This window comes from Hemibagrus wyckioides, linkage group LG05, assembly GCF_019097595.1.
Source record: "Hemibagrus wyckioides isolate EC202008001 linkage group LG05, SWU_Hwy_1.0, whole genome shotgun sequence".
Classification (NCBI taxonomy): Eukaryota; Metazoa; Chordata; class Actinopteri; order Siluriformes; family Bagridae; genus Hemibagrus; species Hemibagrus wyckioides.
The window spans coordinates 8,754,657-8,769,041 of record NC_080714.1 but is presented as its reverse complement, the minus strand read 5'-3'; the positions used below and the strand labels follow the sequence as shown (position 1 = coordinate 8,769,041).

The following is a 14,385-nucleotide window of genomic DNA, read 5'->3' as shown; positions in this document are numbered from 1 at the left end:
GCATTGAGGGCTGATTGTCGGTTGTGTTTGTGTGACAGTGTTTCTGTGAAAGATTGTGCCCTGCATTTGGTTGACACGGCATCCACAGTGTTTCCCAGCTTTGTGCCCAGAGTCCCCTGGGATAGACTCCAGGTTCCCCTATGACCCCATGTAGCATAATAGTATAACTGAATAGAACTGAGATATTAACAGAAATATAATATATATTCTAATATTATATTCTAATATACACCAATCAGGTATAACATTATGAGCAGTGACAGGTTAAGTGAATAAGACTGATTATCTCCTCATCATGGCACCTGTTAGTGGGTGGGATATATTAGACAGCAAGTAAACAAAGTTGATGTTTTAGAAGCAGGAAAAATAGGCAAGTCTAAGGATTTGAGTGAGTTTGACAAGGGCCAAATTGTGATGTCTAGATGACTGGATCAGAGCATCTCCAAAACTGCAGCTCTTATGGAGTGTTCCCAGTCTGCAGTGGTCAGTAACTATCAACAGTATCCTTTAGGTCCTGTAAGTCCTTTAAGTCCTGTAAGTATCCTTTAAGTGTTGTAAGTTGTGAGGTGTGGCCCATGTAGTCCTCACCTCGCAACTTACAGGACTTATAGGATCTGCTGCTAACATCTTGGTGCCTAATAGCACAGAACACCTTCAGGGATCTAGTGGAGTCCATGCCTCATTGGCTCAAGGCTGTTTTGGCAGTAAAAGGGGGACCAACACAATATTTGATAGGTGGCCATTATGTTTTTAGAATGAACAAAAAATAAGAAAGTAGGATTTAAATGTTTACAGTTCTAGCATCTGGTGATTATTTGTGTATACAGCGCCACCTCGTGGTTTTACACCTTTTGCACAGTTCTAATTATATATAATATTTCGGATTCAGACATTATTAATAATCTAATACCAAAGCTTGATAAATGTTTTAATAGTCAAACAATATAAAGTCCAATGGCCTAACGCAACTTTTATATCGTTTAGGTTTTTATTTTATTTTATTTTTTTTGTCCCTTTTGTTGCACCATAACCGATGTTGATCACATGACCTCCATATGACAAGCATGGGCCACTACCCTTCCTGAGCTCTATATTATCTTTTTAAGCTACCTGTTTTCATGAAAATCCTATCTCCTTTTCAGGGATTCGTGCACCTTGGCGTGACGAGAAGTATTATCCAATCCGAAACAAAAGTCTAGTCAGTATTAACCAATCATACAGAGGAGGCGGGGTTTGCCTTAATACAGGTAGGGGGAAAATAACTCTCAGTCTGATCCAGTTGGAGTTACCTTGTTACAAGCTGTCAGATTATTTACAGCCAAAACTAACAATCGAAGGACGTCGAGATTTCTTTTGTTAAGATTTCCATTCACCTCAGGCTCGTTTGTGAGAGGTAGGTTTATTACTTTTCTTTTATAGTTAGCGGCTGGCTCAGTAAAGCGCTAGCTTTGTTGTCGTCTTTGATTGTAACGGTATCAGACACAATACGAGTCCCAGTCTGATCAAATAATTTACTTTATATGGCATAAACAAGCTTCAGTCGATATTTAGTGTTAACTAAATAACATTTTAGTTATTTACAACCTAACTGTGTTTAATCCTTACTACGCTAATCGACATTCAGCTAGCTAGCTAGTCATCATGGGCAGGTCTTTATATAATGGAACAAAGCAGATGTCATGTTATTTAGAGCACGAAAACACTCAGAGTCTACAAATATTTTATTTTTAATGTGGGGGGGGGGATCTTGAAAATGTCTATAGGTTAAAATGGACTAGCAGTGTTAAACCATTGTGTGTTTAGAAAATATATAAATAAACGTCAGTAAAATGTTTAGTTTCTGGCGTCTTCGATTGATTTTATAAAGCTGATTATTTGTATTTGTGTGGTATCTGGAGCAACAGCACAGTGTAAAGAAGTGAAGCTGGGGCTGAATGTTTTCTAGCCCAGACTGTAGATTCTATGTAGAGACTATAAGACATGAGGAGGCTCCTCCTACCTGGGCGGAGTCAAACCAAAAAATTCAAAGGGGTGGGGCCTAACCTGATCCAGATCCTTTTGTATGGCCCGAGTCAGCTGTGTGTAGAAACTTAAAGTACAATATATTGCCAAAAGTTTTGGTACACCCCTCCAAATCATTAAAACTTCACAGAGTCCTGACCTCAACCCCACAGAACGCCTCTGGGATGCATTAGAGCGGAGATGTTCCAAAACTGGGATGTTTGCCTTTCCATGCACATGAATGTAATATGGAGTTGTCCCGCCCTTTGCAGCTATAACAGCTTCTGGGAAGGCTTTCCACAAGGTCTAGGGGTGTGTTTATGGGAATTTTTTGACTATTCCATTTGTAAGGTGAGGTACTGATGCTGGGCGAGAAGATCTGACTCAAAGTCTCCGCTCTAATTCATCTCAAAGGTGTTCTTTCGGGTTAGGATCAGGACTCTGTGAACTTTCTCCGCACCAAACTCGCTCATCCATGTCTTTATGGACCTTGCTTTTTGGACTGGTGTGCAGTCATGTTGGAACAGGAAGGGGTCATCCCCAAACTGGTCCCACAAATTTGGGAGCATGAAATTGCCTAAAAAATGTCTTGGTATGCTGAAGCATTAAGAGTTCACTGGAACTAAGGGGCCAAGAACAACCCCCTGAAAAACAACACCTGAATTCAATGATTTGGAGGGGTGTCCCAAAACTTTTTCCAATATAGTATATGTAGACTGAGCACACGTTGTCCATCAATTCTACAAAATAACAGATGACAATAATAAAGATTTTTAATACTGTCATTAATAAATGTCCGAAGAGAATTTTTGTAACTTTTTTTTTTATTTCACTAGAAAACTACACCCTGTAGATCATTACAGCTTTAAAAATGACTGAGTAGGTAATAAAGCCATCACTTTCTGTGGTTACTGAATTCATGACTGTAATGTACAAAAATGCTGGTTCTTGATGTAATCTGTATTTCTCTCATCCATGTTTAGATTTCCTGTTCAAACCTTTCCCGCCCCCTGATCTTGCTCATACAGCGATGGAGAGGCTCTGGGTTGTTCAGGTGTGGCACAATCTACTAATGGCGTCTTCTCCACAATAACCCACCTGGCACGTCTGTTTTGACTTCTGCCCCCCTCATGGCCTCAAGTTATTCTGCTCAGTTGGACGGCTCGGCCGAAGTGAAAGAGGGCTTCCTTTGCCCGCTGTGTCTGAAAGACCTGCAGTCCTTCTACCAGCTGCAGGATCACTACGAAGAAGCGCACTCTGGAGACAACCGCCATGTCAGCGGCCAACTCAGGAGTGAGTGCTGACTGAATGGCAGCTATTTTAAGCATGGATGTTGGGGTACATTCTTACAGGACAGTTTTAGTCTCCTCACTTTCAGGTTAGCTAGAGATTGTGGAGGGATAGTGTAGGTTTACTCTTAGATTAGCTGTCAAATGTGCTTTTAATCCCTCCAAGTTTTTGTGACTGTTGTGGCCAAAATGCTTGATTTTGCTTGATTTGAAGATTAAGACAGTTTTGTTTTTCAGAAATCTGCTTGAATTGGCAAAATTGCTAGCACAGGATTCTCCTTTTAAACTCCTACCAGTGAAGACACATATGTTATAACTTTCTATGATTAATGATATTCAGCAAATGTGAATTGAAGAGAGCTTTGACTAAATGTGTGTTGTGATGTCACATGAAAATCTGAAAAGCTGCAGTAATTTGGAAGCTCCTCCGAAGATCACTTGATTTTGTGTTAATAGTTCAATTACAAAATCATGAAATCCTAGAGGGACTGATACTTCTTTATTGCTGTCTCTTTTGTAACATCACACCTACACTAATTTAACTATTGCCTATTGCTGGAGTGTTGATGATGCTTCATATTCTGATATTGTTCCTTAGGCCTGGTTCAGAGAGCAAAGAAAGCCAAAGACAAACTCCTGAAACGGGATGGAGATGAGCGGAATGAGAGCAGCTACGAGTCCTTTTACTATGGAGGCGTGGATCCCTACATGTGGGAGCCTCAGGAACTGGGTGAGTCGATTGTGCTATCAATTTTTTTTACTTTGAATTTTTCTCAGTATCCTGACATCTGTCTGATGAGTTTGTTGATTATGTTTATTTTACCAGGAGCCACTCGGAGTCACCTGGAACTTTTTAAGAAACACAGAGCTGCTAGGATTGATCATTATGTCATTGAGGTTAACAAGCGCATCATCCGCCTGGAGAAGGTTTGGGCTTCACTCATTCTTACCGTCTATATGAAATAGATTTTTTTTTTTGTAATTCTAAACTGTTAATATGCTCCTCCCAGATTTGAACTTTTCTTTAAACAAATAACCAATTATGCATATATAAATGGTAATTACCTGACGTTTTCTTTTCTTTCTATAGCTTATTTCCTTTGATAGAACCAATATGGATGGTGGGAAGATAAGAGGTGGGTGAGGGACAAGAACTGAGCCTCTACAATGTTATCACCAGCATGAGCTACGTATGCTGATATAACCAAAACATGGTATGTTTATTTGTGCAGCACTAGAGAAGTCGGTTGTGCCATGGGTGAACGATCAGGACGTACCATTCTGCCCTGATTGCGGGGACCGATTCAACATCAGGAACAGACGTCATCACTGCCGTCTCTGTGGTTCTATCATGTGCAGAAAGTGCATGGAATTTGTGCCTCTCCCTCTGGCGTGTAGGTTTACACACGCACACACACACAGAAACCTTTTCTGTAATTAATTATTAACAAATGATAAACATGATTTATTAAGTATTCCATTTCTATTATCGTTATTAGATTTAGCTCAAGTCATTTAGTGACTGAAATTACAGCCCTCTTTTGTCTGCTGGCTTTCAGATAAGTTAACAAGTGGCACACGAGAGGCCCTGTGTGTACCTGGCAGTCCCAGGCAGGGTGCGTCCCCTGGTGGAGGAGGCCCCACGGTGCAGCAGACCTCACGGCGTGGCTCCATCACCAGCCTCTCCTCAGTGAGCTCCGTGCTGGAGGAGAAAGACGAGGACAGAATTCGTTGCTGCCGTCACTGCATGGATGCTCTGCTGCGTTACCAGCACAAACTGGAGGAGAAGGACCACGTGCCAGACATTGTCAAACTCTATGAAGTAATTGTTTTTAACATCAAGTAACAATCTAGAATATGATTTTCTTTTACTCTTTGAGATCATCCCTTATTCCCATCCATGTTCATGAAGCTCCGCCCCATGATCAACACTAACTGAGTGTCTCAGAAATAATTGACAGGCTTCACATCCGAAGACATCAGTTTTTCGCAGTAATGTTATATGCTTGTGCTGAGGCCAAGACTTTATCATGTTTTACATGTTTAATCTTCCATCTTATTTGTACAAGACATTTTTAAATGCCTGTTGAACCTTTAAGTCTCCGAATACTAAAAATGCTAACCCTCATGTCTACTACATATATACTGTTTATATGATGACAAAAGAAGAGACATTTGCTGTATCTACTTTCACACACACTACACACAACTTTTTTCTTTAAATGATGTACACCAGTGTAACATTGTGTATCTAAAAGTTTGCCATGGGTTTGTGGAAGCCTACTAACTAATGCTAGTAGGACGATTTTGTAGATTATTTCAGTAGTAGCAGTATGGTTTCATATTTCTCCCACCAAACAACAGTATGTGCAAAGTTGAAATGCTTAAGTTCTTTTTAAAAAGAAAATCTGTATCTAGATACACATAATATTTAGCAACATGTAGAAAAGATGTAACAATGAAAAAGCATCAGCACAATCCAGACACAGATCATATGAATATTATTCAGCATTTCATCATTGTCCATTTTGCAGAAAGCTTTTTAATGTTTACATTTTATCAGCAGGATTGCTTTGTTCACTCTGAGACTGTTGATATCGTTGATATATTTTGTAACACGCTGTCTCTAAGCCGTATTCTGTGCACGTCTGTATAGAGGTTGAGGATGTGCATGGAGAAAGTGGACGAGAGGGCGCCGGAGTACATCCGCATGGCTGAGTCGCTCAAGTAAGACCTCTGACGTTTGATGTAATTGAAATACTATACTGTATTATTTAAATCGAGTGTGTAGTCAAACTGGTCAATCTGTATTGTGCCCAAGCCCCCAAAATCCAGTTTGTTTGTCTAGTGTGTACGCTGAAGGACCGTATCTAGTGAGATTGCTAACCATGGTCGAGCTTGTTGGCTGTATTTTGTGTCAGATTACTGTCGTGATTACAACAACAAGCATCTTCGGCTTGGACTGTACACGAAACTTTGCTATTCACTGGGGAATGTTTGTGTTTATAACGGGTCTGCTTTTCACGGGATCAGTAGTAGGTGCGTAAATCTTCAAAGAGGGGAGAGGGACAGTCGTGCTTGGGCATGTTACAAGGCAAGCAAGCCTATGTGAGGTCTCCTTACATAAGAGAAAGCACCTGATCCCTAGTGTGAACGTGAACCTGATCATTGATTGATTCTTTTAAGTCTGAAGTTGTTCAAGAGCCACTATTTTTTGTTTCAACTTTTTCCTGAAAGAGAGTCGGCCTTAGTTTGCACTAGTTTTTCCTTCATTTTTCGTCAGCATTGTTTCTCACTAAAAAATGTCACCTTAACTAGCAAGTCTGTCTTTTTCCAGCGCTGGCGAGACCACCTATAACCTAGAAACTGCTGCTGGTCTTCGACTGGAGGTGCAGAAATACTATGAGCACATTGACGCTCTCAGGTAGAGTATAGTCTTTGTGTACAGACACTAACTTTGGTTTTATTTAGGTCAGTATAATCAGTTCTACAATGTATGTCATTTATTTATATATAGAATGTGTGTGTGTATGTCTTAGTAAGAAGATTCTCACACTTGGACTGAAAGGTGACGTACCTCCCCATCCCAAATCTGTCCAACTGCAGAAGATGGTGCGCTACTCAGCGACGCTGTTTGTTCAGGTGACACTAAAACGCACACATTAACCAACCTTAAGTGGGGTTCAGTGGGGTTGAGTTGCAGTCGGGGCTTGAGTTCTTGCACTCCTTATGAGCTTGCTTTGTGCACAGGGGAATTATCGTGCTTGAACATGTTTAGGTTCAGTAAAGGGTTTCAGTAAAGGGAAACATTAACAATTTCAGTGTTATTCGCTCAGTGAGTTGGTTGAATTTGGAATGATGATGTGAGGAGGTCCAGCCGTGACTGAATAAGGCTGAGTAAAAAACATTTTAACCATAAGTCTGCTCCATGCCTAATCCGCAGTCCAGCTTTGATGACTATAAAGCACAAATGTCACTTTTTCCATTCAGCAGTTAATTAGTTCATGTCTAGTTCATGTAGTATCATGTCGCCGGTGCATGGTGCAATTAAGTGAGTATTTTATGCACACTCGCTCAAAATAAAATTTGTACCATGACCCCAGTGCTAGTGCTTTTCAACCCCCAGGTTTTGATTTAGTTGCAACAGGGAAGATCCAGATGTAACGGTCAGGTGCTCACATAAATTTGATCATATTTATATATTTACATGTATCTTCCTTTCCGTCTTTGTACAGGAGAAGTTATTGGGCCTGATGTCTCTTCCTACTAAAGAGAAATACGAGGAGCTGAAAGAGAAAAGAAAAGAGGAACAGGAGAAGAAGCTTCAGCAGGAGAGACAGGTGAGGAGATGGATGAGATGATCTCTCTCTGTGCTGTTTAATGTCAAGGCATTATGTTTTGGTTTGATTTTTGAAGTAGGAATGCATTTTTGTATGCACGTCATATCAGCACTTTTGAGTGCTGTATTATTTTTTGAGCTTTTTTGATTAAAACCTGATTAAAAAACAAGACATCAGACATAATCAAGCTTTTTTCCCCCTATGAGATCCACTTTCCTGTTACTTAAAAACCTCCATCACCACCTGACAAAAACAAACTTGTCAGCAGGTTACTTCATCTTAAATTACTGTGCATTAAAAATAGTGCATTATTGCATGCTGAACGTGTCTAAGAGCTTACTCACTTGCACTTTTGCTCTTTGTCCTAGAGTATTGCTTTTGGCTATTTTTCATTGAATTCAATACATTCTCTATTTATACTGACAGAAAGATAGGATTATTTTCACAGATTACCTGCAGATTTGGCCCAAGACGTGTCGTGTGATATCAAAACATATATTTAGCCAAAGCACTCTTTGATACACGTGTGTCAAACATGACTTCAGCTATCATAGAGAGTGTTTACATATGTGTCTTCAATCTTACATATGTGTCTTCAATCTCTTGCTGTTTCAGGCGGCTCTGGAAGCACAAAAGCGTAGACTGGAAATAGAGAAGAACCGTGCACCCCACAGTGCCAACGGAGACGCCCCTCGGCCCGCACAAGGCCCACGCGTGACTAAAGGCGGCGGCTGGTTGCCTTCTTCAACTTCTCACTCAGCCAATGAACTGGATGACCCGCTGCTGCAGCAGATTAACAATATTGAGTCGTTCCTCCAGCAGGCTCGAGCAGCAAATCGCACCGACGAGGCAGCCATGCTTGAGGAGAACCTGCGGCAGCTTCAGGAGGAGTTTGACGCGCAACAGATGAGCCGAGCCATCGAGATGTCGCAGCGCCAAGCCCAGGAGGAGGATCTACAAAGAAGTCAGATCCTTCATCTCCAGCAGAGGGAACTGGAGAGCAAAACGAACAGAATGGACTCATTCGATTTGGCCGATTCAAAGAACGTCGAAGACTACGTGGGAACGTGGGAGAAAGGAGGCGAGAGTGGATTTGAGGATTTTGAAACAAGTCCCCAACGCAAGGCTTTGTCAATAAACTCGTTTCCACGTTTGCCGGGTAATTCGCCACCTTTACAGCGAGATTCATGCACTACAGCTCCCCCTAGTGGAGAGGCTTCGCTAAATCCTTTTGATGAAGATGCCGCCACTCCGGTTGAAGAAGACGCCTCAAACCCTTTCAATGAAGAAATCCAGAGAGAGCAGCAGCAGAAAGCTGTCGCAAAACCCAAAGAGTACAACCCTTTCGAGGAAGGTGAGCATGAGGAGCAGGATGTAGACACCGGGAAGAACCCCTTTGAGGACGATGCTGAGGATGAGGACAAAGGCAACCCCTTTAAAGAGACGTCGGGCGAGACGCCGTCCGCTTCAACCAATCCCTTCGAAGACGATGACGACGGCCCTGCACTGGAAGATATCATCGAGGAAGAGCTGTTGCTTCAGCAGATCGATAACATCCGCGCGTACATATTCGACGCCAAGCACAGCGGGCGCACAGATGAAGTGGAGCTGCTGTCCCAAAACCTGAGGGAGCTACAGTGCACTTTACAGGAGCAGAAGAGAAAAGCGCACTGACCATTGTCAGTTGGTGTGCTTTTTACAACTTTTGTTTTGCTTCTGTTGTTATCAGGACACTGGAAGTAAAGATACATTTTTAAGTGTTGTATGTTTTGTTTTAGGTTGGTGGAATGTATCTGTGCTAAGAAAGTCGGATAAAACAAAGACTTCGTTGCTAACATTTATACATAGAATTTCTAACATTAGTCATATGAACGAACCATTTGGTCTGTCATTACCTTGCTTGTATTAGGTCATAAAGATGTTTATTTTAGGGCTAAAGTTTATCGTATCGGGCCTCATTTATCAATCTTTAAATGAGGCGTGTGTAAATGTTCTCGTAGAACAAACCAAACAACGCTAATTTCCTTCATACTAGCATGTGCAACATGTACTGTTCATCCAGAAATGTCCAGATGAGTTACACTTACAACCTGAAACTAAAAGCAAGCCCGCAGGGTGCTAAAAAAAAAAAAAAAAAGCACAATTGCGACTAAACAGCGAGAAAGTAAAATGCGCTAAATCTGCCAGTAATGCAGCTCAGCCACTGCAGAACACACACTAAGCCCTGATCTCAGTTCTGCTTTACTTTGATGCCCTCTTGTGGGCTCCAGATGTGTTTGTGTACTCCGCTTCCCTCTTCCACCTTTTACAGGGTTTTTAATCTTTAATTGAACAGCTAGTCGTATTGTCAGTTTATACACTTGTATCGGATCAAGTCATTAACAGGAAGTGTCAGAAAAGCTGTCATTAATTTAGATCGAAATAAATAAGCGATTCATCCCAACATAATTCCTTTAACAAATTTCAATATCGAATCACTAATTATGCAATTATAAAGCTTCACCTTAATGCACCGCCTTAAACCGTACGTAAACCTACACAAAGACACTCAGGATTTTTTTATTCATTTTGCATTTATGTAAATGCTCCTGCTACAGACGTTGATAAATGAGGCCCGTTGTTTGGTGATTAGACTCGTCTTAACACGTGTGAGCCAAACCAACAAATCATTTTCTCACCCACAAAGGTCACCACGTGGAATACATAGACTGACATCAGGGTTCTTCGTGTTCTATATCAAATACGTAGTATATTTGGAACAGATACTCAACAACTTTGCAATATTTTCATCATAACACTATTAGCAGCATGACAGAAATGTTGCTTTGTCCAAGAGGTGCGCAACATGGTCAGAATTTTGATCATGATTATACTTTCCATTACCTCAGAGGACATTTGGTGATTCGTTCGATCACAGAAACCCTCGTTAAGGACAGCTGATTGGTCAGGATTGATTGATTGATTGATTGATTGATTGACGGCTCATTTGTATGGCAGTGCATGGCTGCTGCACAGGAGAATAATAATCTCATCAGGAGCTTGTTATTAAAAGAAAGCATCTTGATTTATCATGAGAAAAATATCTCAATATTATTTACAGAAAAGCATCTCATTACAGGAAAACAGTCAACTGTCGGCTATATTATAAAAACTATAAATATATATATTATTTTATAACAATGCTCAAAATTCTGTTTACTTGCTTTCTCAGCTAATTTTCATATAATAGAGATGTTTTCTCAGAATAACAAGACACTGGTGGTGATTTCGTGCAAGACATCTGTGATATTGTTGAAAAGGTGAGCATGCCATGATAAACCAATGACAAACTAGGAATATATATCAATTTTCCTAAGTACCAACATGAGAATTTGATCAATAGTAGTGTAAAGATTTGTAAGATAATGCTACAAACATTTTATTTCAAGATCTGTGCACCTGCTTGTTTGCTTGATGAATGACATTTTAATTCAAAGAAGCCCTTCATGGCCTGGTGTAACTGCCTGTACAACAGACTTGGGAATGAATGTGCTCCACTGGTTTAAGACTTGTGTATGAATAATCTCAAGTCGTTTGGTGAAATGAACAGGTCTTCTTTTCATTTTTTCGAATGTGAAAGCTTGTTAGACTGAGGTGGTGACCTTTTCAGTGATTTCTGCTCAACTCCACACTCCACGTTCTTGGGTAATGCAACCAACTGTCCGTCGAATCTGTTTAAATAGCTTTCCGTCACGGTGTGCTGACCCTTCTACAGTCTCTTCTTTAATGCCGATGTTGGATGTCTGCTTAAATATGTGATCTATACTTTAGTTACACAGTGGATATGTTGGCTAACACTAAATCAGTTCTGCACTGACAGGTCTATCCTATACACTTTAGGAGAGAATCACAATACAGATTTTTTTTTCCTTTAACAGTAGTAACAAGATTTATTTATCATGAATAGGCAGTATTTCAAGTGAGCACGTCCGCGCAGGGCCAAATGAAGAACGATGTTCTTTGTTAGGTTTTGTTTTGGTGATAACAAGTAGCCATAAATGATGTGCTTGTGGCTAATGTCAGTGGAAGCCTGTTCACATTCAGAATGCAAACACTGCACTAATAAAACGGATCAAATAAATATACTGCGGTCAAGTGAATCTTTACTGTGGTGTCATTCATGTATTATGTCTTGATGAAAGCCAAGTGATAATCAAACAGTCCATTTTTTTATTTTACAAAAAACCACCGTGGCTGCTTAATACTTCCACAGTATGAGAAAGCCCAAAAGCATTTCCACACATACTGACTGCAGTCCATTCAGGCAGAAGAATCTACTGAGGAATGAAATGGTACTCTCCTGTCCTCCGTTTTTTTTTTCCCCACTCCTGACGAGGTTTAGTCCTCAGATCCGGCGGCCATTTTAGATCTGTATTTGCCGGTCATCTCTTTTGGCAAGGGCACGAGGCCTGGGTGAGGAACCTGACCTTCCACTTCACTTATACACTCTCGCAGGAAGTATTTTTTGGGCCCGAAGTTCGCAGGGTTTGAGGACTCCATCTTGGCTAAGGCTTCAGCTTGCAAAACTTTACTGTGAGGAAAAACACAGGGAGTGGTTAGAGTGTCTTCATCTGATAGAAAATTAAGGCTCCTTTAGCAAATGATAAAAACTGGCAAGATGTCTGATCAATGGGGTATGAGACATTAAAGACAACACTTACTCTGACTTGCCCAGGATCGTCTTGACATGCTGGGTTATTTCTTTATAGTCCTTTCCTTCTACGTCTACCAATACCTGCTCTCCATCATCTACCAAAAATAAAAACATTTTAGGACAGGTGACAAATCTCTCAGATTTACTTTCCAATGGACCCAATATAATCAACCTTTTTGTGCGAGTTAATTATTGTCCTGTTACGATTACACTGAAGCCAATTCCTAATACAATATTGCCAAAAGTTTTGGGACGCCTGCCTTCACATGCACATGAACTTTAATGACATCCCATATGGAGTTGGAGCTATAACAGCTTCAACTCCTCTGGGAAGGCTTTCCAAAAGGTTTAGGAGTGTGTTTATTGGAATTTTTGACCATTCCTCTATCAGCACATTTGTGAGGTCAGGTACTGATGTTGGACGAGAAGGACTGGCTCGCAGTCTCTGCTCTAATTCATACCAAAGGTGTTTTATCAGGTTGAGGTCAGGACTCTGAAGTTCCTCCACACCAAACTCACTCATCCATGTCTTTATGGACCTTGTTTTGTGCACTGGTGTGCAGTCATGTTGGAACAGGAAGGAGCCATCCCCAAAGTGGCCATGGAAGTGATAGGAACACCTGAATTCAACGATTTGGAGGGGTGTCCCAAGACTTTTGGCAATATAGTGTAACTGCAATTGTCTGGTAGTCAGCATGACAACTGTTAAGTAGACTATACTATAATTAAAAACAAACAACCATGTATTTACCAAGGTAGAATCGGAGAAAAGGTGACGGAGTCATATTTTTGAACATCATTATTTGAACCCAGGGATTTCTGTACTGGATTTGTGGCACAGAGAAGAATACAAATTTCCTGCAAAGGACAATAAACAAACAAACAAACATGAATTGTGATCAAAGCCTGTTTTAATACAAAAGCAAACTATTTATATGAGTAATCTCATCTCAGCATCTTTCAGCATCATTACATAACTAGCCTTTATATAGACATTTCCAGAAACATTTCAACGTGAAAAGAATATGTTAATTGGTGTAACATTATAATTAATACATTACACCAATTAACATATATTCTTTACATAGTAATGGATTTGTAACTATTTATACCAGCAGGCTATATGTATGCACAGAGTTTAAACGTAAAGTGTGTTTATGAATTTATTTTTTCTGTGACATGAACCACAAACACTTAAGTTAGCTATCGAGCTAAGAGCTAGCAGGCTAAGAGCTAGCAGACTCAGTGACTGACCTTGCGCCTTCACTCAGGTCTCCACGCGTGTTGTAATTCACGGTCATAATCTTCACTGTGTTTTTGAAGACTACTTCTCCTTTCTGCAGATATTCTAATGTCCGCCGTATCGGGAACCTTCCTTTCATCGGCATGATTAATTAAAAAGTGTTTTAATTGACAGGCGTGTGTAAAATATTATCCTCAGCACCGGGTCATGGTCTTCTTGTTCTGCTGTGTGTTTACCGTATTGAGGGAAACTCACACCCTCACTGCCACCCAGCGAGTCGGAGCTACACTTCACAGTGAAATGGGCTTAGAAATACCTTTTTTTGTGTGTGCACTGGTGAGTTTTATTACACATTGCCCTATTCATGACAGTTACCTCTCTTGAGTTATTCATTTAATAATAATCGAGTTATTAATTTGAGAAAAAAAAAAAACACCGAGAAATGTGTCTTAAGTGAATGTCCACAAATCAGGCATAACATTATGACCCCCTGCCTAATATCTCCCACTTTTGCTGCACCTGACCCAATAAGGCATGGACTCCACTAGATCCCTGAAGTTGTGCTGCGATATCTGGCACCAGGATGTTAGCAGTAAGTCATGTAAGGCCTCCATACTTACAGGACATAAAAGGACACAGTTGATGGATACTGACCACTGCAGACCGGGAACACCCCACAAGAGCTGCAGTTTTGGAGATGCTCTGATCCAGTCATCTAGCCGTCACAATTTGGCCCTTGTCAAACTCACTCAAATCCTTACGCTTGTCCATTTTTCCTGCTTCTAACACATCAAAAAGGACAAAATGTTCACTTGCTGC

General features: G+C 40.6%; 2 protein-coding genes across 4 annotated transcripts; one reads left to right on the top strand and one right to left on the bottom strand.

Moving 5' to 3' along the window:
• Positions 1-1,232: 1,232 nt before the first annotated feature.
• On the top strand, positions 1,233-11,750 carry LOC131353182 (rabenosyn-5). Of its 3 annotated transcripts, none has more exons than XM_058389985.1 (13): positions 1,233-1,393; positions 2,838-2,880; positions 2,985-3,294; positions 3,889-4,020; positions 4,117-4,217; positions 4,381-4,426; positions 4,523-4,684; positions 4,850-5,112; positions 5,947-6,017; positions 6,628-6,714; positions 6,830-6,932; positions 7,526-7,630; positions 8,246-11,750. In XM_058389985.1, exons 3-13 carry the CDS (start codon positions 3,132-3,134, stop codon positions 9,302-9,304), a joined length of 2,292 nt encoding a protein of 763 aa, XP_058245968.1. In that variant the 5' UTR covers positions 1,233-1,393; positions 2,838-2,880; positions 2,985-3,131; the 3' UTR covers positions 9,305-11,750. The 3 variants fall into 3 exon arrangements, with proteins under 3 accessions (XP_058245968.1, XP_058245967.1, XP_058245969.1); XM_058389984.1 differs by having other exon boundaries at positions 2,838-2,884; XM_058389986.1 differs by lacking the exon at positions 2,838-2,880.
• mrps25 (mitochondrial ribosomal protein S25) lies at positions 10,874-13,812 on the bottom strand. The gene is made up of 4 exons (XM_058389993.1): positions 13,578-13,812; positions 13,075-13,181; positions 12,331-12,418; positions 10,874-12,200 (listed from the first exon to the last, which is right to left on the bottom strand). Exons 1-4 carry the CDS (start codon positions 13,709-13,711, stop codon positions 12,008-12,010), a joined length of 522 nt encoding a protein of 173 aa, XP_058245976.1. The 5' UTR covers positions 13,712-13,812; the 3' UTR covers positions 10,874-12,007.
• Positions 13,813-14,385: the final 573 nt, after the last annotated feature.

Bases quoted from the DNA above. Each gene is read 5' to 3' on its own strand.
- LOC131353182 (XM_058389986.1), top strand. From the start codon at position 3,132: ATGGCCTCAAGTTATTCTGCTCAGTTGGACGGCTCGGCCGAAGTGAAA. The intron at 3,295-3,888 runs GTGAGTGCTGAC...ATTGTTCCTTAG, and splicing joins TGTCAGCGGCCAACTCAGGA to GCCTGGTTCAGAGAGCAAAG. The intron at 4,021-4,116 runs GTGAGTCGATTG...TTATTTTACCAG, and splicing joins GTGGGAGCCTCAGGAACTGG to GAGCCACTCGGAGTCACCTG.
- mrps25 (XM_058389993.1), bottom strand. From the start codon at position 13,711: ATGCCGATGAAAGGAAGGTTCCCGATACGGCGGACATTAGAATATCTG. The intron at 12,419-13,074 runs GTAAATACATGG...TATTTTTGGTAG, and splicing joins TTTTCTCCGATTCTACCTTG to ATGATGGAGAGCAGGTATTG. The intron at 12,201-12,330 runs GTAAGTGTTGTC...TTTTCCTCACAG, and splicing joins ACGATCCTGGGCAAGTCAGA to TAAAGTTTTGCAAGCTGAAG.